Source organism: Schistocerca serialis, chromosome 9, assembly GCF_023864345.2.
Source record: "Schistocerca serialis cubense isolate TAMUIC-IGC-003099 chromosome 9, iqSchSeri2.2, whole genome shotgun sequence".
Lineage (NCBI taxonomy): Eukaryota > Metazoa > Arthropoda > Insecta > Orthoptera > Acrididae > Schistocerca > Schistocerca serialis.
In genome coordinates, this window is record NC_064646.1 from 287,811,914 (window position 1) to 287,834,968 (window position 23,055).

The 23,055-nt window shown below is 40.6% G+C and overlaps 1 protein-coding gene across 1 annotated transcript in view; it reads left to right on the forward strand.

Annotated features, from left to right (window-relative positions):
• The window catches only part of LOC126419556 (protein takeout-like), a 100,209-nt gene extending 81,537 nt beyond the window's left edge, over positions 1-18,672 (forward strand). The window contains exon 3 of the mRNA XM_050086744.1: positions 18,522-18,672. Coding sequence (XP_049942701.1) covers positions 18,522-18,672 — 151 coding nt within the window. The remainder of the gene's footprint in view (positions 1-18,521) is intronic.
• Positions 18,673-23,055: the final 4,383 nt, after the last annotated feature.

Sequence of the window (23,055 nt, forward strand, 5' to 3'; positions counted from 1 at the left end):
ACACATTGCATGTTGTACCACCATACAGCAAGATCTCCGGAGGTGGTGGTCCAGACTGCTGTACACACCTCTAATACCCAGTAGCACATCCTCTTGCATCGATACATGCCTGTATTCGTCGTAGCATACTATCCACAAGTTCATCAAGGCACTGTTGGCCGAAATGTCCCACTCCTCAACGACAATACGGCATAGATCCATCAGAGTGGTTGGTGGGTTACGTCATCCATAAACAGGGTTGTTCAATCTATCCCAGGCATGTTCGGTAGGATTCATGTCTAGAGAACATGCTGGCCACTCTAGTCGAGCGATGTCGTTATCCTAAAGGAAGTCATTCTTAAGTTGTCCACAATGGGTCCGCAAATTGTCGTCTATGAAGATGAATGCTTCGCCAATATGCTGCCGATATGGTTGGACTATTGGTCGGAGGATAGCATTCAAGTATCGTACAGCTGTTACAGTGCCTTCCATGACCATCAGTGGCATATGTCGGCTCCACATAATGCCACCCCTAAACAGCAGGGACCCTCCACCTTGCTGCACTCGCTGGACAATGTGTCTAAGGCGTTCAGCCTGACCGGGTTGCCTCCAAATACGTCACCAACGACTGTCTGGTTGAAGGCATATGCGGCACCCATTGGTGAAGAGAATGTGATGCCATTCCTGAGAGGTCCATTCAGCATATTGTTGGGCCCATCTGCACCGTGCTGCATAGTGTCGTGGTTGCAAAGATGGACCTATGGACATCGGGAGTGAAGTTGTGCGTCATGCAGCCTATTGCGCACAGTTTGAGTCGTAACACGATGTCCAGTGGCTGCACGAAACATGGTGGCATTACTGTCAGGGTTCCTCCAAGCCATAATCCGTAGGTAGTGGTCATCCACTGCAGTAGTAGCCCTTGGGCAGCCTGAGTGAGACATCTCATCAACAGTTCCTGTCTCTCTGTATCTTCTCCATGTCTGAACAACATTGCTTTGGTTCACTCCAAGATGCCTGGACACTTCCGTTGTTGAGAGCCCTTCCTGGCACAAAGTAACAATGAGGACATGATCGAATCATGTTATTGACCATCTAGGCATGATTGAACTGCAGACAACATGAGCTGTGCACCTCCTTCCTGGTGGAATGACTGGAACTGATCGGCTGTCGGACTTCCTCTGTCTAATATGCGCTGTTCATGCATGGTTGTTTACATCTTTGGGCAGGTTCAGTGTCATCTCTGAACAGTCAAAGGGACTGTGTCTGTGATACAATATCCACAGTCAGTTCTATCTTCAGTGTTCTGGGAACCAGGGTGATGCAAAACTTTTTTTGATCTGTGTAGTTGTGTAAACAGTGTTTTTTCCTGGCTATGTGAATCAAGCAAACACAATGGTTAGTCTGAGCATCTTGACTAATTATGTTGAGCAGGTAATGATTCTAAAACCAGTGTACATAGCACCTTAAATTAGTGATGTAAAATTTTGTTGGGCTTTACCTTCATCTATTATATGGAAGAGAAAGAATGTGTCTTAAAAAATGCGAGAACATATTGCTGAGAAGGGGCTCCATTAGTTCATCAGTGCTGCACACTCCGTGCAACATGAAACTGGCCCAGGGTACAACTTTGACAATGTGCAATGTACACTGAAGTCTCCTGGTGGTGTTGCAGGCACATGACGCAGTAAGAAAAGAAATATAAGCAGAAGAGAGATGAATGGGCAGTCATTACAGAAAAGCTACGGGCTGCAAATATGAAAATCCACTGATATAAGTAGTTTTGACAAAGGGCAAGTTGTTGTCACACTGCGGCTGGAAACGAGAATCTCTGAAAAGGCGAAGCAGGTCATCTGTTGGCATACTGCTGTCATAAGCACTTATGAAAAGTGTTGAAGGATAGTGAAATAACGAGTAGGTCATATGGTACTATAAGACCACGTCTCGTCACAAAACATACAGGTCAGAGGATCCCTTACTGTATAATCCAGGATATGCAGCGCGATCCGTGGCATGTCTGATAACAGAGTACACTGCTGGTGCAGCCGCAAGTATTTCATAGCACACCATTCAAAGACCATTGTTGAACATGGAGCTCCACATCACATGACCCCCTATGTATTCCTGTGTTTACCCAATGACATCGTCAGTTACAAGTGCAGTGGGCACAGCATCACTGTGGAACAATAGAAACAGATTGTCTGTCAAGTGAATAGCATTTCTAGTTACACTAGGTTGATTAAAAGCCATCATCTAGGAAAACGACTGCACAAAACATGCACTGCCACCACAGATGCAGGCCATTGAGGGCATAATTATGTTATGGGGCACACTGAGTTTGGATGGTGGTAATTGAAGCCATCAGCAGCAGTGAACTATGTGAACATTATTTTGGACCACCTGCATCGCTTCATGCTTGAAGTCCCCACCTACGGCGATGACATCTTCCAGCAGGATAACTGTCCGGGTTGCAAGGTCAGAATAGTGCTACTGTGTGATGAGGGGCATTATAGTGAACTCACACTGATGTATTGGCCAGCAAATGTACCAGATCTGTACCCACTGGAACACGTATCAGGCACCAGCTGCATCCCCATAAATCACCATCCTGTAATTTGTGGGAATTGCTTGGCCTGTGCGTAGACATCTGGTACCACATACTTCTGGAATCCTGTCAAGGACTTACAGAACCCAATGTGAAGTAGAATGTATGTTGTACTCTGTATGTGAAGTGGAATAACATGCTATTAAGCAGGTCATCATAATGTTTTGGCTGATTGGCGTATATTAGTCTTAAGTTTCTCACATAATATATGCGGAATTTTTATTCCAACTGTTTATATCTGAAAAGCATTTATTTAGTTTACCAGTTCTCAGCTTACAAAGCCATCAGATATTGATGGCTATGCAAGCTGAAAATTAATACCTTAGAGTATCATATTTTCATCCTTTTCATTTATAAATATGAAGCTGTTCTATCAAATAGTAATGAAAGAATCAGTTAACATGGTATTCCAATAATATTTCAGACAACACATGTAACTCATGTTTGTGAGAGGGATTGTTTTCTTTAATTGGACACGAAGTATGTGTTTACATTCGCACTCAAGTGTTCTGTCCTGTATTTATTTCTTGCAGTTAACATGTTCAAGACAAGACATGTAACTCATGTTTGTGAGTGGGGTTGTTTTCTTTAAAAGTGCAGATGAAATACGTGTTTACATTCACACTCAACTTTTCTTCACAGTATATAGACTGCTTAAAGTAAATTAAATAAGTGTCATACAACTTAAAGTCCAGTGGAAGGCTTATTTAACTAATTCCACTTTGATGTCTTGTGTGACAATTTAGCAACTTGTGTATCTAAGGAGCTTGTCATTTGTCCTCATTAAAGAGGGCATTATACAACAGCTACAAAAACTACTGTTCAATAATTCAGTTGACAAGAAGGAAAACTTGAGCTAGCCAACCAGATGTATATACACGTACATCCAAAATTCTGCAAAGTGCTAAGAGAGAGACTCTGTTTTGTGAGACACTTCACTGAGAGTCTTTGATCTGAACTTTCCCAGCAAACACTTTGTTCAAGCTCAAAGGAAACTCAAACTTTTGGTTCTGAGCACAGTCATCAGTGAGCCATGGCTGGTACCTGCCATTCCATGTCCCCATGCTGCTGACACACCAATCATGCCTGGCAGTGACACATGCTTAAGCATTCGTGTCACATTCTATATGCCAAAGGTTCACTAATATCTGAGTAACAATAACTAAAATTCCTAGAAAGCAACCATGAGGAATTTTCATTAATACTGTAAGCATTTTATTGTGTAATCGTTTTCTATCACAGTGATGTAATTATATTAATTTTTGTAATAGTGTTTTGTGTAGGGTAATTGAAATCAATAGTCATGGTCTTAAATACAACATTTTGTGGAAATGAATGACTGTAACATTCTCAATTTAAATTCCAAAAGGTGGAGCATCTAACCCATTTATTAATTATAAGTTTCTGTGTGCCACACTCAAGTGCAGTTACCTTATTATTAATAAATGTAATCAACATTCATTAATTAGTTTCAAACATGGTATGTAAAGTAGCATATCCATCATCACAAATTGGTGGCCAACTAAATGTCAGTACTCTGCACCCAAAAGCTTCAGGATATCAACAGAGAGTCCATCACAACAGCCTATTGTAAACTGTACTTACTAATAATTGGTAAAGGAAGTATATCTAAAACTCTTAGGAACTTTAGTAGTAATATCAGGAATGTTAGGCTCACTACTTTTCTGTGATATAGATTGTTGTAATAAATTCTAACAAATGCCAACATTTCTTCATTAGCAGAAATTTGATGAATATATCCATCCAGTGTCATTGTCTCCTCCTTTCCAACTGACAATTTCCAACATGCAGTTTTTAAACTTGTCTTTTTCTCTGAGCTTCTTTTTATACCTTCCTGATAGTTCTTGATGATACATTTCAATCAGTTTCTCAGTGTCTTGCAAAGTTCTGAATAATCTCTTATATTGCAGTTAGGTTCTATTTCCACTTCTCTCTGTCGTTTTTAACAGCCCTTTGGTTTTCACACAGAATTGGCTGGTCTCACATCTGTCATAATTTAATTTATTATTTACTACAGAAATTGATTGGTAATGGTGGTTGTTGTCGACTTACGTGATGGGACTTAATCGAAATGATATTTCATTCAATTTTGATTTACAATTAAATGCTTTTGTAATGTTGTCTCTTTCTTAACAATATTAATCTTCAATGGTAGTTATTTGTTGCGTTAATGACGTAAGACTCGCTGAATATTAAAATATGCGCATATAAATTAAACAATGAAATAAAGTTTTCATATTAATTTCCTCGGCTAGTCAGTTCACTTTAAAGCAAAAACATCTTTAGTTATTAATTACAATTGCGGCCCACACCCGCGCGAGAGTATTTTTTCTTACCTCCATTAACCATTGCATTATACGAGGTGCATTCAAGTTCTAAGGCCTCTGATTTTTTTTCTCCGGACTGGAAAGAGATAGAAACATGCGCATTGTTTTAAAATGAGGCTGCATTTATTGTCAATACGTCCCAGAGATGGCAGCACCGTACGGCAGATGGAATTTTACCGCCAACGGCGAGAATGAGAACTGTTTTAAATACTTAAAATGGTGACATTTTCCTTACTTGAACAGCGTGCAATCATTCGTTTTCTGAATTTGCGTGGTGTGAAACCAATTGAAATTCATCGACAGTTGAAGGAGAAATGTGGTGATGGAGTTATGGACGTGTCGAAAGTGCGTTCGTGGGTGCAACAGTTTAATGAAGGCAGAACATCGTGTGACAACAAACCGAAACAACCTCGGGCTCGCACAAGCCGGTCTGACGACACGATCGAGAAAGTGGAGAGAATTGTTTTGGGGGATCGCCGAATGACTGTTGAACAGATCGCCTCCAGAGTTGGCATTTCTGTGGGTTCTGTGCACACAATCCCTCATGACGACCTGAAAATGCGAAAAGTGTCATCCAGGTGGGTGCCACGAATGCTGACGGACGACCACACGGCTGCCCGTGTGGCATGTTGCCAAGCAATGTTGACACGCAACGACAGCATGGATGGGACTTTCTTTTCGTCGGTTGTGACAATGGATGAGACGTGGATGCCATTTTTCTATCCAGAAACAAAGCGCCAGTCAGCTCAATGGGAGCCCACAGATTCACCGCCACCAAAAAAGTTTCGGGTAACTGCCAGTGCTGGAAAAATGATGGTGTCCATGTTCTGGGACAGCGGGGGCGTAATCCTTACCCACTGCGTTCCAAAGGGCACTATGGTAACAGGTGCATCCTACGAAAATGTTTTGAAGAACAAATTCCTTCCTGCACTGCAACAAAAACGTCCGGGAAGGGCTGCGCGTGCGCTGTTTCACCAAGACAAGGCACCCGCACATCGAGCTAACTGTTATGCAACTCTTCATGATAACAACTTTGAAGTGATTCCTCATGCTCCCTACTCACCTGACCTGGCTCCTAGTGACTTTTGGCTTTTTCCAACAATGAAAGACACTCTCTGTGGCCGCACATTCACCAGCCGTGCTGCTATTGCCTCAGCAATTTTCCAGTGGTCAAAACAGACTCCTAAAGAAGCCTTCGCCGCTGCCATGGAATCATGGTGTCAGCGTTGTGAAAAATGTGTACGTCTGCAGGGCGATTACGTCGAGAAGTTACGCCAGTTTCATCGATTTCGGGTGAGTAGTTAATTAGAAAAAAAATCGGAGGCCTTAGGACTTGAATGCACCTTGTAGTCGGAGTCCTGGCTCTGGCTCTCGGCTGTTGTACTGAAAATAAGAATCTTAAAGCTACGTATTTTCTGCAACGTCGGGCGGCTGTGGGGAAAAATGTATCTTATATTAATAGCGGGCGAGTTTTTCGCTTCTGCTCATTTTTATAAGTTAATATCGCCACGTAATGGCGTCATTGGCTGCATCGGCCGCTGCGATTGTTGCACTGTAAATTACTCGAATGTAGATTAATTCAAGGGAGGCAGACATGAAATCTCGATCACCTCTTAAAAATGAAAAGTGAACAATAATATTAAATCAATATATTATCTGGTTAATTAGTACAAATATGCTTACATTTGCCAGAACTCGCAAGATGTCCGTCTACACGCAACCAAGACAAGAGAAGAAGTGATTACGACTAAAAAATTAACAAAAGAGCGCATTTTGTCGTCTCTTTAGATCATTTTGCTTCAAGTGCATCTTTATATTTCTTTGCCCTCGAAACTTACTCAGAGAAATTATTAACATACAGATACATGAGAAAAATACATGTTCGCCTGAGCGGCTAGTGTCCACTTACTATTTAATTTTTAAATGTCTCTTCTTTATAAATACTGTTTTAAGTCTTTTCTTAGTATTTCACTGGGAACGGTATATTGCCCCCCGAAATGTTTGTCATAAAAAATGTTCGTGTTAATTCCTTTTTTGACATAAATATTTCCTATTTCATGTCCACAGTGTTCACACACACGCAACTTTATCTTTCACAGTCTACATATGCCACATCGTATGTTTTAGTCGTTGTACTTAGTAATGTTTATTGCACACAAAGTAATACAGATGAAGTTATTTACATAACAATATAATATACAATTGGCTACAAATATAGTCTTGTACAAAAGAAAAGGACATAAAATACAATTAGCTTGACAATTATGTTATGATATTTTACATTTGTACAGTCATTTTGGCGGCTTCTTTTTGTGGTTGCAGCTTATGTAGCGTGCGACGGTATACACCTACGAGTTAGTCTGTAATTCTTTCAGTCCCAGGGGTATTAACTGTTCGCTCCCCATTTGGCGCCGCCGTAGGGAAACCCTGGGGGAAAACCTCGACGGAGCGACATACAAACTGCTTTGGTTACTTTCACTTAATTCTTTTTGGGATGTCATTGGGGTACAGAATGTGCATATGTTACGAGCAATTTTTTCGTTTCACTATGCAAAGAAATGAGTTATTATAACAATTACTATATTGTAGTTATTGATTGCGGTGTCGTTGATGATCTACGACGCGACGTTTAGCTCACGACGGCGCCGTTTGGTGAGTTCCGTGCTCGGCGTTTGCGGAGGCTGCGGAGAGGTCAACGCCCGCTCGACGCCAGCGTCTCTCTCGCCGTCGTGGAACGTCAGAATCAGTTGATGGGCTGCACAGTTGGCGATGCGCTTCTGCCTCGGCCGGGCGTGGCGGAGTGGGATGATATCTGCCCCCCCCCCCCCCCCCCCCATCCCCGCGCTTGTTGGCAGGAGTCAGCTCTGCTGCGCATCTCCGACGTAGTACATGAAACATACACGCAATCAACGTAATATTTCCCTCCCGCTGCAGAGGGTTACGCTAGTGAGAAAGGAGCATTTATTAGTGCGTTATTTGCTGTTAAGTTTTCGCCAGTTTCCGAGTGTCAAGCCAGCATTGTCTTGCAGAATATATAACATGGATCTTCTCCCGTGAATGCAATTTTGTTGCGACACTGTTTTCATTACGCGCCAGTTTCTGTTTTGATTATTTATGTTTTCTCCGCACTCGCAGGCACTGGTGTGTGTCCCAATACGAGCTTAGCACATGCATTCGCCGTTTCTGCGGTCGCTGTTTTGCAACAGTCCACGCATCGCATTCCAATCTCGCATTATTGTACTCACTGAAATTATAGTCTGTCCCAAAAATAGTGACTATGGGTTCACCTCACGTTAACAGTTTACACTTATAAGCAAATTCACAGTTTTTCGTGCGTAATATTGACGTTTGGCGTCTTCACCGCTGTTGAACGCTCAATACTTGCACTTCACTGTCCGTATTCACAGTTTCACCTTCTCAGTTTTTGACACTGCTTAAAGTAACTGTTTCGATTAGTTCACAAACACTAATGTATTTCATTCAGTCTGAACTGGATTTTGGCTCGTGCTGGATGTTACCAGTCTCTCGCACTAATTACATCGTTCCATTTTCCACTTACAGAGTCGTACTTGCCTTCAGACTTTTGACTTTACAGTTGTATTTCCGTCTCATCTGAGGTAAGTCCCCATGTCATGTCAGCCTATTCATTGCGTACTTGCCCTCCAGAGCCAGGCTCGACTTTGCAAAACTTTGCCTCTCGCATTATTTTACACATTTTGTAATCGAGGCCTAGCGTGCAAGTTTCTAGATTAGTGTTAGATTTGTGACTTTTGTTTACACTATAAATTCGTGCAAATCTCTGCCTTAGCAGATGGCATTGTATTTAAACAGTGCTCGCGTTAATCGCGTTTACTGATTTGCTCTGTACCTTGTCCACAACACATGAGGTACCTTGGGTGATGTACACCTTGTTTTATAGTAAATTATGATTGATCATATTTCAGGATCGGTATAGACATAAATACGTGGAATAACATACATACTATAGCATTGACTTTCATAAGTTTTTACTACTACAGTTCAAAAATATTCATGACACACTAACGAAAAATTCTTCCATCATTACATGCTGTTGCATGTTTTTTTTTAAATAATATTTTCAAAGCACTTTTTAAAAATGAAATTTGTAAAATATTCTTAAACCTACGTTCATTTTTCTTTCAAAATACAATTGCTTTCACGTTACTGTTATTCCTTAACATTTACCAAACTGAATCGCACTAATCCTGTGTGCCTCATTGTCTTTACATGTTACACTAAAATTTGAACATTTACACACAGAAAAAAAATACATTATAAACTTAACCTACTACTCACGTATGTAAAAGTTGCTCTACTGAGCGAACCTCTTCATGTCTTTGTATGGATAGAGTCCTTTGATCTCTTCAGATTCTACATCATTCAACAAATAGCTACATCCATGTGGTATGTCTACGATTTTGTAGGGCCCGGCATACACCAGTTGCCATTTCTTATTCTTTTTCGCTAACAGAGGTGACTTGGGATGAGTCCTTATTCGCATCAAATCAGCCGGTTGATACAGTGTTACCTTCTTTATCGTCTTATCATGCTTCTCCTTTCGGCGCTTCGCGCATCTCGTTAAATTATTTAAGGTCTCAGCTATAATTTGTTCGTGAGATACAACTTGTCGTGGTACAGTCGGTAATGGTGACAGCCAGCCGTCGGTTTCATCCTTTCCAAACATGACTTCTAGTGGAGTATAACCGGTGGCTGAATGTGGCAATCTATTGTGGAGTCCCTCAAAAGTCGAAACATATTCTGCCAACTTGGTGTGGCAATTCGAAATGTAAGTTCTCATGAACCTGTCCAATGTTTCAAAAGGTACACTCTACAAGACTGCTCTCAGGGTGAAATCGGGCTACAAAAATGTGATTATTATCTTGCTCTTGTAGAAACGCTTTCCATTTGAACCAATAAAATAGGTGGCATTATCGGATACAATAATCTGTGGTCTGCCAACATTAACAAAATAATCTGTTCGTAATTTCTGAATGAGCAGTGTGGCCGTTGACGTTTTTACACGATACAATTTTAGAAATTTGGAAAACGCATCATACATAGCAAATATATATTTCACACCACTTCTGCCAGTGGGTAGTGGCCCTAGAATGTCAATAGAAACTAGTCGTAATGATTTGTTAGGAACAACAGGGTGCAATTCACTTACAGTGGGCAGATTTGTAGGTTTCGTCCTTTGACAAACTACACATGTCCTTACAACATTCTGAATTATTCTTTTCATATTCCTAAAATGACATTGTCTTGGGAGAAGAGCTCTACATTTTTCAAAGCCCACGTGTCCCCACAAAAGGTGCACGTGCCAGATTAAATCACTGATACATACTTCCGGTACACAAATACACCACAAGTCCTTGTTAACATCTTTCCGGTAATATAATACCCCATTTTACGCAGAATAATGGCTACCTATCTGATTTCCACCCGAAGCTAGGCGTTCTTGTTTGACTTTTCCCAAGGCGGGATCTTCGTCCTGTAACCTAAGCAGTTGCTTGCACGCCTGCAGGAACTTTTTGCAAGTAGGGTTCTTCATGAGTAAAATTTTGTACTCTGTTGTCTGTTCTAGTATTGTTGTTAGCTCAGGTAGACCTTGCGGCAACCGCGACAAAGCATCAGGTACTGCGTTGTCACAACCTTTTATATACATAATTTGAAATTATATTCCTGCAGAGAAAGCACACACCTGATCAACCAACGTGCATTAACTTGGATGTCAGCAAAAAACTTAAGGCTGATGATCACAGAAAATTTTTACATTTTTTCCGTACTCATAATATCTGAACTTCTTCATGGCTCATACTACTGCTAGTGTTTAGGGATCTGTGACTGTATATGATAATTCACAACTTGACTACACTCGGCTTGCGAAACCGTTCTTACGTTCTTGTTTCGACCTTCCTCATCGATTTGGAATAAACAAGCGCCTAGTCCAGCAGTGGAAGCGTCTGTAGCAAGGCAAAATTCCTTCGACATGTCAGGGTGACAGTAGATTAGCATTTAAAAGGGCTTGTCGTATTTGCTCAAATTACAGCTGGCACAGTCATTCCATATCCATGGTGTATTCTTTCTCAACAAGTTTAACAGTGTATTATCATTTAAAAGCTGGTCAGGTATGAATCGTCTGAAATATGACACTAGACCCAGAAATGCCATTAACTGTGTCTTGGTTCTAGGAGGAGGGAAGTTCTCAATTGCTGCCATTTTCTTCGGATCAGGCACAATACCTGTAAGTGGTATTACATGACCAAGAAATTTTATTCTTTCCCCGCCAAATTTGGATTTTGCGAGGTTTGCGGTTACGCCCACCTCAGAAAATCTTTTTAGTACGTGTCTCAGTGTGTCCATGTGGCTTTCTCAATCAGGAGTAGCTATTAATAAGTCATAGACATACAACGCTACTCTATCCAACAAATCTGGTCCCAATACTGTATCAAGTGCTGCAATGAAGACACCTACACTAACATTTAAGCCAAATGGTAAAACTTTAAACTGATAACTTTTGCCAGCAAACACAGAGGCAGTGTACTTTCTCGATGATTCAGTTAGCCGGATTTGCCAATACGACGAACGCATGTCGACAGAGGTAAGATATTTAACTCCATAAAACTTCTGTATCTGGTCATCCAGGTTTTCTGGTCGCGTTCTGACAGGTACGATTATTTTGTTAGTATCGCGCGCACCAAGCACGAGACGTATACTGCCGCCCGCTTTCGCTACTGCACGAGCGGACTGCTGTACGGAGATAGAGATGGTTCAATTATCCCCCAATAAAGCATTTTTCTTATTTCCTTCGTAACTGCCTCCTTCTTTGACCACGGGATGGTGTATTTTGCGTGACAAAAAGTATCGTGAGGTACCACTTCCATGTTATAGGTGTAGCCCTCGATAACACCGGGTTTTTCGGGAAACACATTCTCGTAATCTGTAAGTAGTTGAGTCAATTCGTTTTGTTGTGCTTCAGTCAAATATTCTTACTCCATGACTTTCGTGGCTATCAGTTTCCTTTTTTTCCTCTCTGTTTTCACTAATAAACTCTTTATAATATGCTTGTCTTGTAATTAAGTCAGATTATAAATTCATTACCTGTATGCCTTCGAATCTAGACTGAAAGCTCCGGCAATACTTACCGTGCACTTCCCGTATCCTCAACAACGGCAAAATTACACGTCTACCCTCATTCATAAGGCTTACTTCCCCGTTCAAGAGATCGATTTTTGCGTCCCTCTGGCGTAAAAATTCCATCCCCAGGATGCAAGCAACACCTAATCCCTTAACTACTAGGAAAGAGCTTTTCATTGCTTCATTTCGTACCGTAAACTCGACTTGCACCTGGTGCTTTATGATATGAGATTGTGCACCTATTGCACCTGTTACACGACAATTCTTCACTGGCAAAACCGCTATTCTATTACTTTGACTCATGTACTTTTAAAGATTTGCACTCATGACATTGGTTGACGCACAAGTATCGACTATTATCTGTATTGGTGCTCCATACATATCTGCTCGCAATATAGGCTGCACAACACTTTTGTCGGTTCATTTACATTTCTGAGGTATGTCTACAAGTTCCTTTTCTATTTTTATTCCCTCTTGTATCTCAGCATACAAAGTTTATGGCTGTCATCAGTGAATGTGCCCTCACTACACCATCCTGCAGCCAACAACGGAAAGCGTATTGTGGCTGTTTTTAGTTTAAAGGATGAGAATTAGTGGGCTGACAGTTGTCTGTCACTTCCACTAATCTTACATTGTGGTTCTGGTTGTTGTTGTGCTACTACTGTTGGGTTGGTCGCCCTGCCTCCCCTATGGTGTATTTTGATACTGTGCATGGCTCTGGTTTTGCGTTGGTCGGTTGTAACCATAGAGTAAATATCTCTGGAGTGAGCATTCACATGCGCAGAACAGATTTTGTGTTGTGAACATACATTGGCGGTACGGTCACGTGTTCTCGGGACGTCGTGTGTTTGTCCGTATAGCGCCCTGTATATTTAGAATGTCACTACATCCCCTAACCGAGCGGGGTGGCGCAGTGGTTAGACACTGGACTCGCATTCGGGAGGACAACGGTTCAATCCCGCGTCCGGCCATCCTGATTTAGGTTTTCCGTGATTTCCCTAAATCACTGCAGGCAAATGCCGGGGTGGTTCCTCTGAAAGGGCACGGCCGACTTCCTTCCCTAATCCGATGAGACCGATGACCACGCTGTCTGGTCTCCTTCCCCCAACCAACCAACTACATCCCTAGTACAGACGGATTCTTTTCGTACGTGTCGTGAATTATTTATATATGTTGCGCAGACATTTTAACAGTATCCATTTGATACCGGGAAAAAACCAGCTACGTAACTTTTACAGACAAGTGATATTGCATTCTGCTTCTTTGCGATATGTGTCACAGTTCAGATGCACTCGATTTTTGGTAGTTTTCGGTATGATACGGCACTTTATAGTATTACAGAGCCTGACATCATTTTTGCGGTGATAGTGTTTTGAACATACTTTGGAATAGTTTGTGGGGACAAAAGTACTCCTCCTTATTTTCTGTAGCCACATCTTTACTCGTTGTTCATCCTTCGGGAAACTAAAATATAAATCACACATAATCATTCTCCATGTCCTAGACACACTTAACATGGTCTCCTACTGTAACTTTATAGTAAACAAAAAGGTTTGGACACACATATTATACGAAGACAATTACAGACTCCCACTCGATTGAATTTATCCGCATCCCGTCTTTCAAATCTATATACATAATCGACAAGTCACTGATAAATGCATGGAGGATAAATTTTTCTGAATCAACTAACCATTCCCTTTCCTGTTCCACTAGCAAATTTACGAGAGGAAGCGATTGTTTGTAAGCTTTTGTACGAGCCGTAATATCTATTATATAGTCATAAAACCGTAGAAAAATAGGTCTACTGAATCAAGCCTTAATTATAATGCGTCTCGAAATTTTAAAACACATACAGTGTTTCTTACTAATATGATAACTATAACTAGAGCTACATGGTGTGTACCCATGAAAAGTTACTATCCCCCCTTTCACATATTTTTCTTTGCATCTGTAGCAACAACAGTAATTCACCGTCGCTATTACACTATTAACAAACGGTGAAAACATAACCAAAACTCTTGATATTACAAACTTCAAACTCTGCGGCAAGCACACACGCACACCGAAGTCCCGAAAACACGTGACAATCCTGGTTTAATGTTGACAACATGCGCAGAACGCAATGCTCACTCCAGAGATATTTACTCTATGGTTGTAACTTCCTGACATGTTCTGTGATGGACCTGGGTTGGCGTTCCATTGTGGAGCTGTGTTTTGTTACCACTGTGGTGTCGGTTCATTATAACCACGCCTCTGGTTTCGGTTGCTCCGCCATTGCGGATTGCCGTTGCCATTATATCCACTAGTCATGCGTCCATCACGACGTCTCTTCCGATTTTGACGATTATAACCGTTGCCGTTATAACTATTGCCATTGTTTGTTCCTCGATTCTGTTGCCGGTGCTCTTGCCTATTCCCGTTACCATTTGGTACTGAGCTACTACTGTTACTGCTGCTGCCATTGTAATCATCTTTTTGTTGATTACAGCCTGCACATGGTTCCAATTGTTTTCGGAAGTCAACAGAATCCACTATTCGCATGAATTGTTCTATATCATATTTCGGCACATTGATGAAATATCTTTTAATTTCACTGAGCAACTTCATTTTTATTACGGGAATCTGATTTATGTCGCGACTGGACATGGGCTCGTCCAAGTACCTGGTTTTGTTTATATACTTTTCAAAATATTTGCGTAACGTTCCCATCTTAGGATTGTATATTTCTGGACTGTACAACTCTTACGTTGTCTTTCTTGGACGCTATCGGACTAGAATTTTTGCAAGAATGCACCTTCAAACTGTTGCATCGTTAGACATTTTTCAGACACGCGGCCCACAGTGCCGCGTCACCTTAAATAAAGGAGACCACGAACCGTATTCTTTGTCTTTCCGTCCATGTCCTAGGAAACACATTCCTGAAGCTCTTAATAAATACCACAGGGTGGACATTTCGGTTTTCGCTATTGAAGGGTTGGTTTGGAATGTTCTGTGTTTTATCACATTGTCCTCCGTTTTGCACATCTGATTGCTACTTTCTGCGCCAATTTATTACTTCGTGATGTGCGCTGCACGGTATAGCATATTGTTCGTGCCCGTAATTCTCATTAAGTTGCGGTTGCGCACTTGCGACCTGCATACCGTCTGCGTTATTATCGCGGAGTCGGATTCATTATCTGTCCGCTACTGTTTACATTGCTTTCCAACACAGACAGTCTACGCGCGACCTCCTGTTGCCAATTCGGCAACTCCGCTGTCACGCGGAATTTGATCTGTGTTAATTCAGCGTGTAGTGCGGCAGCGGTAGCGTCAATATTTACATTGGCGGCCGCAGTCTACAGCTGTTTTTACATCGCTTTCAGTCTCTGCAGATATCTTGCGATCCTTTACATCTAGCCATTCATTAAATTCTTTTTCGATTTTTTGAGCTTGCACTTCCAAATATGTACAAATACTTTTCCGTGCATCTATCTCCACATTATCCACGCGGTTGGTTAAAGTCTGGACATAGTCTTCAAGCCTAGCCTGCGATATCTGTAATTTTTGCATCTCGACGGCCAAACTTTGCACGAGATAGGGTATTTCTTTGCGAACGTCCCGCATCTCGGCAAGATCGCTTTGGATACTGTCTAGTTTCGCTTCACTACGCTGCTCTTGAACACTGAGCTTTTGAGTAAATTTTTCCCCTTGTTCATGTAGTATCTGAGCCAGTTTTTCGTCTCTTTGTTGCCCTTGCGCAAGGAGCTTTGTGTTATTTTTTTCTCCTGCTCATGTAGCATCTGAGCCAGTTTTTCGTCCCTTTCTCTGTCTCTTTCTTCGAGTCAACGCAGAAATTCAGCAAAAGAGTCTGCAATCGGTGAGCATACTGGTGTCCCACCTAATCTAGCACTCGTTTGCCTCCGTGCCCATGCAGCGGAGTTGTTCCCATTCTGCTGTGGAGCGCCGTAAACCGTCCACAGATCCACGCCGCCCGCTCCTGAAATTATGTTATCCGAGGCGGTGGCTTGGGATTCGTTTACATTTTGCGAATGATCCTCACTTTCCACGTTAACAGAATTTTATCCGACTGGTATGGATGCTTTAGGTTGTCCTATCTTACCAATAATAAATTCACTTTAAGCCACTGACTAATCCTTAACACTGATACATACACGAATAATTATACCCTCCAAAAATAAACACATAAATACACACAATTTAATTTGCACTCTACTTACTATTTTTTCACCGAAGGTATCTCATGTGCATATGGGTTCGGTATTCCGCTCAGAGCTACACAGGATGCTTGCACAATAAGCCTTACTTTTGTTATTTCTCTTTCGTGTAATCCTTTTCCTTTTCTACAATTTTTCTTCTCCAGATCTCCTCAGGGTGTGGTTTTGTTGTTTTACATGTAAAAAGAATTCATATAGGCATTAATAGTTTACAACAATTAGGCACATACATAATTACATTCATTACAATAGTAAGTATCATGCTAATAATTCTAGCATTTTCTTTGATCGGGCTTCAAAGTTGCGGCGCCAGTCTCGCGTCCGTCGCCCATCGTAATTTAATTTATTATTTACTACAGAAATTGATTGGTAATAGTGATTGTTGTCGACTTACGTGGTGGGCCTTAATCAAAATGATATTTCATTCAATTTTGATTTACAATTAAGTGATTTTGTGAAGTTGTCTCTTTTTTAACAATATTAACCCCTTCAATGGTAATTATTTGTGACATTAGTGACGGAAGACTCGCTGAATCTTAAAACATGAGCATATAAATGGAACAATGGAATAAACTTTTCATATTAATTTCCTCAGCTAGTCAGTTCACTTTGAAGCACAGAAATCTTCAGTTATTAGCTATAATTGCGGCCCACACACGCGCGAGAGTATTTTTTCTTACCTCCGTTAACCATTGCATTGTAATCGGAGTCCTAGCTGTGGCTCTCGGCTGTTGTACTGAAAATAAGAATCTTAAAGCTACGTATTTTCTGCAAAGTCGGGCGGCTGTGGAGAAAAATGTATCTTACATTAATAGCGGGCGAGTTTTTCGCTTCTGCTAATTTTTATAAGTTAATATCGCCACGTAATGGCGTCGTTGGCCGCTGCTATTGTTGCACTGTAAATTACTCGAATGCAGGTTAATTCTAGGAAGGCGGACATAAAATCGGGATCGCCTCTTACAAATTAAAAGTGAACAATAATATTAAATCGATATATTATCTGCTTACTTAGTACAAATATGCTTACATTTGCCAGCACTCGCAAGATGTCCATCTACACGCAACCAAGACAAGAGAAGAAGTGAAGACAACTAAAAAATTAACAAAAGAGCGTATCTCGTCGTCTCTTTAGATCATTTTGTTTCGAGTGCATCTTTATATTTCTTTGCCCTCGAAACTTACACAGAGAAATTATTAACATACAGATACATGAGAAAAATATATGTTCACTTGAGCGGCTAGTGTCCACTTATTGCCGGCCGGTGTGGCCAAGCGGTTCTAGGCGCTACAGTCTGGAACCGCGCGACCGCTACGGTAGCAGGTTCGAATCCTGCCCCGGGCATGGATGTGTGTGATGTCCTTAGGTTAGTTAGGTTTAAGTAGTTCTAAGTTCTAGGAGACTGATGACCTCAGCAGTTAAGTCCCATAGTGCTCAGAGCCATTTGAACCATTTTTTTGTCCACTTATTCAATTTTTAAATGCCTCTTCTTTATAAATACTGTTTTTAAGTCTTTTCTTAGTATTTCACTGGGGACAGTATACTGGCTTTATTGTTGTTCTTGCAACAGCCACCAATAACTTGTACACTTACAACTAGTACTCTACTAGATCATCACTCTTAGCTTCATGTAACTTATTGCTGACAACTTCATGGAATAATTTCTTGTTCAATTCGAAATTCATGAGGTTTACTGAACATGCATTCTCTTGTAACTGTTTATGTCTTTTAGTCCTTAAATTTAATATTTCCTTCTTCTCCTCTTTGCTAGTTATGTGTCATTGTCAATTTGAGTTGGTATAGTGGAAATGTTATGATGTATGTTACTGCAGTTGATGATATGTCAGCATCTATATTTCAGTTTGTTCAAATGGCTCCGAGCACTATGGGACTGAACATCTAAGATCATCAGTCTCCTAGAGCTCAGAACTACTGAAACCTAACTAACCTAAGGACATCACACACATCCATGCCCGAGGCAGGATTTGAACCCACGACCATGGCGGTAGCGAGGTTCCAGACTGAAGCGCCTAGAACCGCTCGGCCACACCGGCCGGCTTCAGTTTGTTATTTGGCACACAAATCTATGGGAATCCCAGATTTTAGCTCTAAGCATGAAAGAAAATAATACATAACTGCTGCAGTACTTTCTTGACTCAGGTATTATACATCTCACCTTTTTTCATTGTTAAAATAGCAGTTCCTATCTTATTTTGCAGGTTTGACACACAAACCTATGACCTCGAAACAGAGCTACACATGGAGGATCCAACAAGTCTGCAGGATGCCTACAATGTCAATGGTCAGGTGCTTGTGCTTCCCATTATGGGAACTGACAACTGCAACATCACACTTGGTATGAGATTCTGAAATATGATTAAGCATCCCATAGCTGTTTCTGTCTCTAACAATAATTTTGTATACATTATTAGACATATGGCAACTTTTCCTATTACATCAATACACACAGTATGTATATGCTGTTCCACTGTTCATCTTTTAGCTTTATCTGTAAGAATTATAGAAACAATGTAAAAAAGGATTTATTGTGTTGTAATGTACAACCTAGTAATTTATATAGTTCATAACTCATCACACACCATGTCAGAATGTTCAAGGAAAAATGAAACTGTGTAGAAAAAGAGCTAGTCATCAAATACATTGTCTGTAATATAGTCCACGACAGCATTTATGGCCTCTGGGCCAGGGATGCACAGTAGATAGTTGCTAAACCAGCCAGTCAATGCTCAGTCTGTGTCCGTGTTCGGAACTGTACCAACTTCTGTCATATTTGAGCACTATATCATTTTTTACTATGACTGACTGACGTCTGTGGTATTCTGTGTTTTCTGTGAAATTTCTCATAATGGCTGAAACTCCTAGAGGGTGCCAAGTGTTTCGCAAATGGGCAAGGGACCTTGTTTTTGAAATGTAGTCATTCTTCAAACGTGAGGCACATTCATATGAGGCAGTCTGTGATGTTGCAAAGGTGCAGGAGCATAACATAGTAACTGTCTCTGAACTGGCAATGCGGTAATCATTGTGAGTGCATGGTTAGAGGCCATTAGTGCTGTCGCTGACTATAGTTGAGCTTCTTAGGCTTGTGTTGCCGAGGTACATAAATTTTATTTAGCTTGGAGACTAAAAGTCAGAGCACGTGTTTGTCGTTCAAGTTTGCGAGATAGATTACCATATTTATGTCTTGGTGGGGGTAGTGTTTATCTCCAGATTGTAGATAAGGCGTAAAGTTTGGGATTGACTGAATTCATCATTGTATAGTAGCAGCATATGAACTGTGGAAAAGTCAATGATGGTGACAATATGTACTATGTTGTCTCATAGCCTTTAACCCAGTGGTCATCGTCAAAGGCTCCTCTGCTGGAAATTTCTTAGGCACATGTTCATCAGAGCATCTACACCAGGAATGTTTTATGCAAATGGCTTGATCACGATCCTTGAATAGAGGCTCCTAAACAGAATACCTAGAGCATGAAGTGTTACAAGAGCATCTGCTTAGCAACAACCCATAACGTACTATACTTCTATCTTTTCTATCTGTCTTCCACAGACTTCTTGTTGGGTTATATATCATTCTGACCCTCCAGATTGTGTCCCTTTTACTACAGAAGTGGGCACCTGTTGTAAAATTACCAACTGTTGACAACTGGCTACTGGAATCCTTCAGCTGCCTTCCAGTAATGGTGTATTTTCCTACTCAGAGAAAAGCTCACTCTCCTACTGATATATTGTGTGCGAGATTCTGGCCCTTCCATCAATAAAAGTTTATAGCCTGCACTGTGTTTAAGATGGACATTCTACCTAAGTATATGGATTTCTGTGGAAGTGCTGCAGCAGTTACCTATTACTTCCTGCCCTGCTTACATCTAAAAACTGGAGACTCCCCATGTGTTTGTGGCCCAATATAACAACCTGCTCTCTTTACGAGTCTCTCTCAATAAATGAGCAAAATGATGCAGTGCTCACCAGACTGAAATTGTATTCAGGAGGAGTATGGATTTCAAGTCCCCTTTTGGCCATCTCTCTTACTTTTTCCATAGTTTCTCCGAATCAGTTAAAAAGTTGAAAGCCAGGATGATTTCTTTGAAAATGTTACAGCCAATTTTCCTCCAGATTTGTGCTTGTGCTTCAACTCTAATTACTGCATTGTTGGTGGGATAGTAATATTTCTTTATTCCTCTCAATACAGACAAACTTCCTTCCTCTCAATACAGAAAAAAAGAGAATGGAGAACAAGGGTAACACACTTTAAACTCTATTCTTTGCAGTTAATTCAGTACTGGTAGACATAGACAAAAGTCTGAAAAAGTACAAAGCTGGGAATTTAACTCAACTAAGAGATTTTGAGCACTGAATGAAGTGGCACAATGTTGAAACTGAAGTTTTACTCCTGAGAAATGAAAGATTAAAAACATTGTCCTGATGTTGCAGTTCAGATTTCCCGAAGTCTTCATACATCTGTTCAAGTCACTTCCTTTGCTGGTGCTCCAGCAACACTGTGGCTTTCCTAAAACTATGTCAAAGTCACCCTACATTTCCAATGACCTCAATGTTGATGCTGCATTGAACATTAACATTCTTTGACTACAAAAAAAAAAAAAAAAAAAAAAAAAAAAAAAAAGGCTATTAGTATTTCTACCAGTCAACTAAGCAAAAGGGTGCAATCATAGGCAATTTGTGCAGTTCACTATGAGAAAAAAAATATAGGGAGGGTGAGGACCTATCAAATTTGGCTTTATTCTACACGGAAAAAGCTTTTAATCATGTGCTCTGCTAACTGACACGTTGGTCATGAAGCACGTGTCAGTTGGATAAGGGTGAACTACAATGACAACAGTGCCCACTGTAATGCCCTGCAATATCCCATAACAGCTTACTCATAGCAGTAGACACCCACCTATGTACAGTCCTGTCTTTCATTGGCATGATCACCCAATAGCAGTACTGAGGGGTTCTACAAATTTCGCCATATGCTGAAAATACCACAGTTGTGGCAACCACCCAACAATATGCAGAGCAAGAATTAACAGTTGACCCTCCAACATCCAATAATATAAACTTCTACTTTGAACATACAAACCCCATTATCCACACTCCCAAATTCATTTAGTAAATGGCACAAAGCTAAAGATTATACAGGGTGTGGCAGAAATAACTCCTCAATTTTAAACATAAATGACACAATACAAAAAGATATTTGGAAATTTAACATGCAATTTGAAAGAGTAGTGTTTGCCATTTGTGCAACGTGCACTGTTGCACCACAGTTGCATGCAGCTGGGAGGGAGGCCTTGGAGAACATGTGGTCTGCCTCATCAGGAGTAGTCAGTCAGTAGCATGGTCTGGAGTGGACAGCATCAAGGTTTCGTGATTGAGACTTAGTGCAAAAATACTAGCTCTGTTACTGGAACACAGTGTTTATTTTGTAGACACTTCACACTAGGATGACGTGCGAAAGTCTAAAGATGGAAAGAGTATTTTAAAGAACCAATGAAATCTGGGGAAATCCAGGAATTTAAAGAAGAAATACAGGTGAAACAAGCTGATAGCAATGATAATGAAGAGTAAACAACATTGAAAGAAATGACTACAGCTATACAGAAGCTGAGGAACTACAGAGCTGTAGGGAAGACAAGATACCAAGTGAAATTTTCATGTATGATGGTATAGAGATAGTAAATAAAATGCATGAACTGGTTCAAAAATATACAGAAGTGAACAAATGCCAATGAACTGGAACACATCCCTCATTATACAGACCCAAAAGAAGGGAAACAGAATATCTTGTAATAACCATAGAGGAGTAGCGCTGGTGATTGTTGGCTACAAAATGTTGGCTAGGATACTGAACAAGAAATTACAACCATATGCAGAAGTCATGATTGGGGAAACCATTGTGGTTTCAGGAAAGAAAGAGCAAAAACAGATCAGACTTTTGCTCTTACATTAATAATGGAAAAGTATTATGAGTATAATATAACATTGCATCAACTGTATGTGGACAGTGTCAACAGAAACAATCCTTTTTAATGCATTATTAGAGCTGGGGATACCACCAAAGCTAGTAAGACTCATGAAAATGACCCTATGCAACACCACTTACAAAATAAAAGCTAATGGCAAATATTCCAACAATTTTCCAATCATTCAAGGATTTGGAGATTCTGTATCACTGACATTATTTAACTTGGCTCTCGAGGCTGCCATGCAAGAACTGCCAAACAAAACTGATGATACTATTTTCAGCAGGATGACTCAGAAAATGACATTTGCAGATCACGTAGTGATGCTTGGAAGAAATAGAGAATATCTGCTGGAAAAGTATGCAGTTTTGGAATGTGAAACAGCTGTACTTGACTTGGTCATAAGTAAGATATGATCAACACCAAAAATAAAAACCAGCCAGAGACACCAGAAAAAAAAGCAGATGGAGAGGCATTGAGCAATTGCAAAGGTTTGAAACCAGTTCAGATATTTGAGAGGAATGGTTATGAAAAATAATGGGGTATCAACAGAGATAAAGGCAAGAACAGATGCAGGTAATAGGTGCTATTACAGCTTCCTTAATATGTTGCAATTCTCCAACATTTCAAGACAGCTGAAGATGATAGTTTACAAAAGATTATAAAAACAGTAGTCACATATGGGTCCAAAATGTGGACAATAACACAACAGACCACAAATAGCCTGGATGCAAGGGAATGGAAAGTACTGTGCTAGTATATGAAGCAGTGT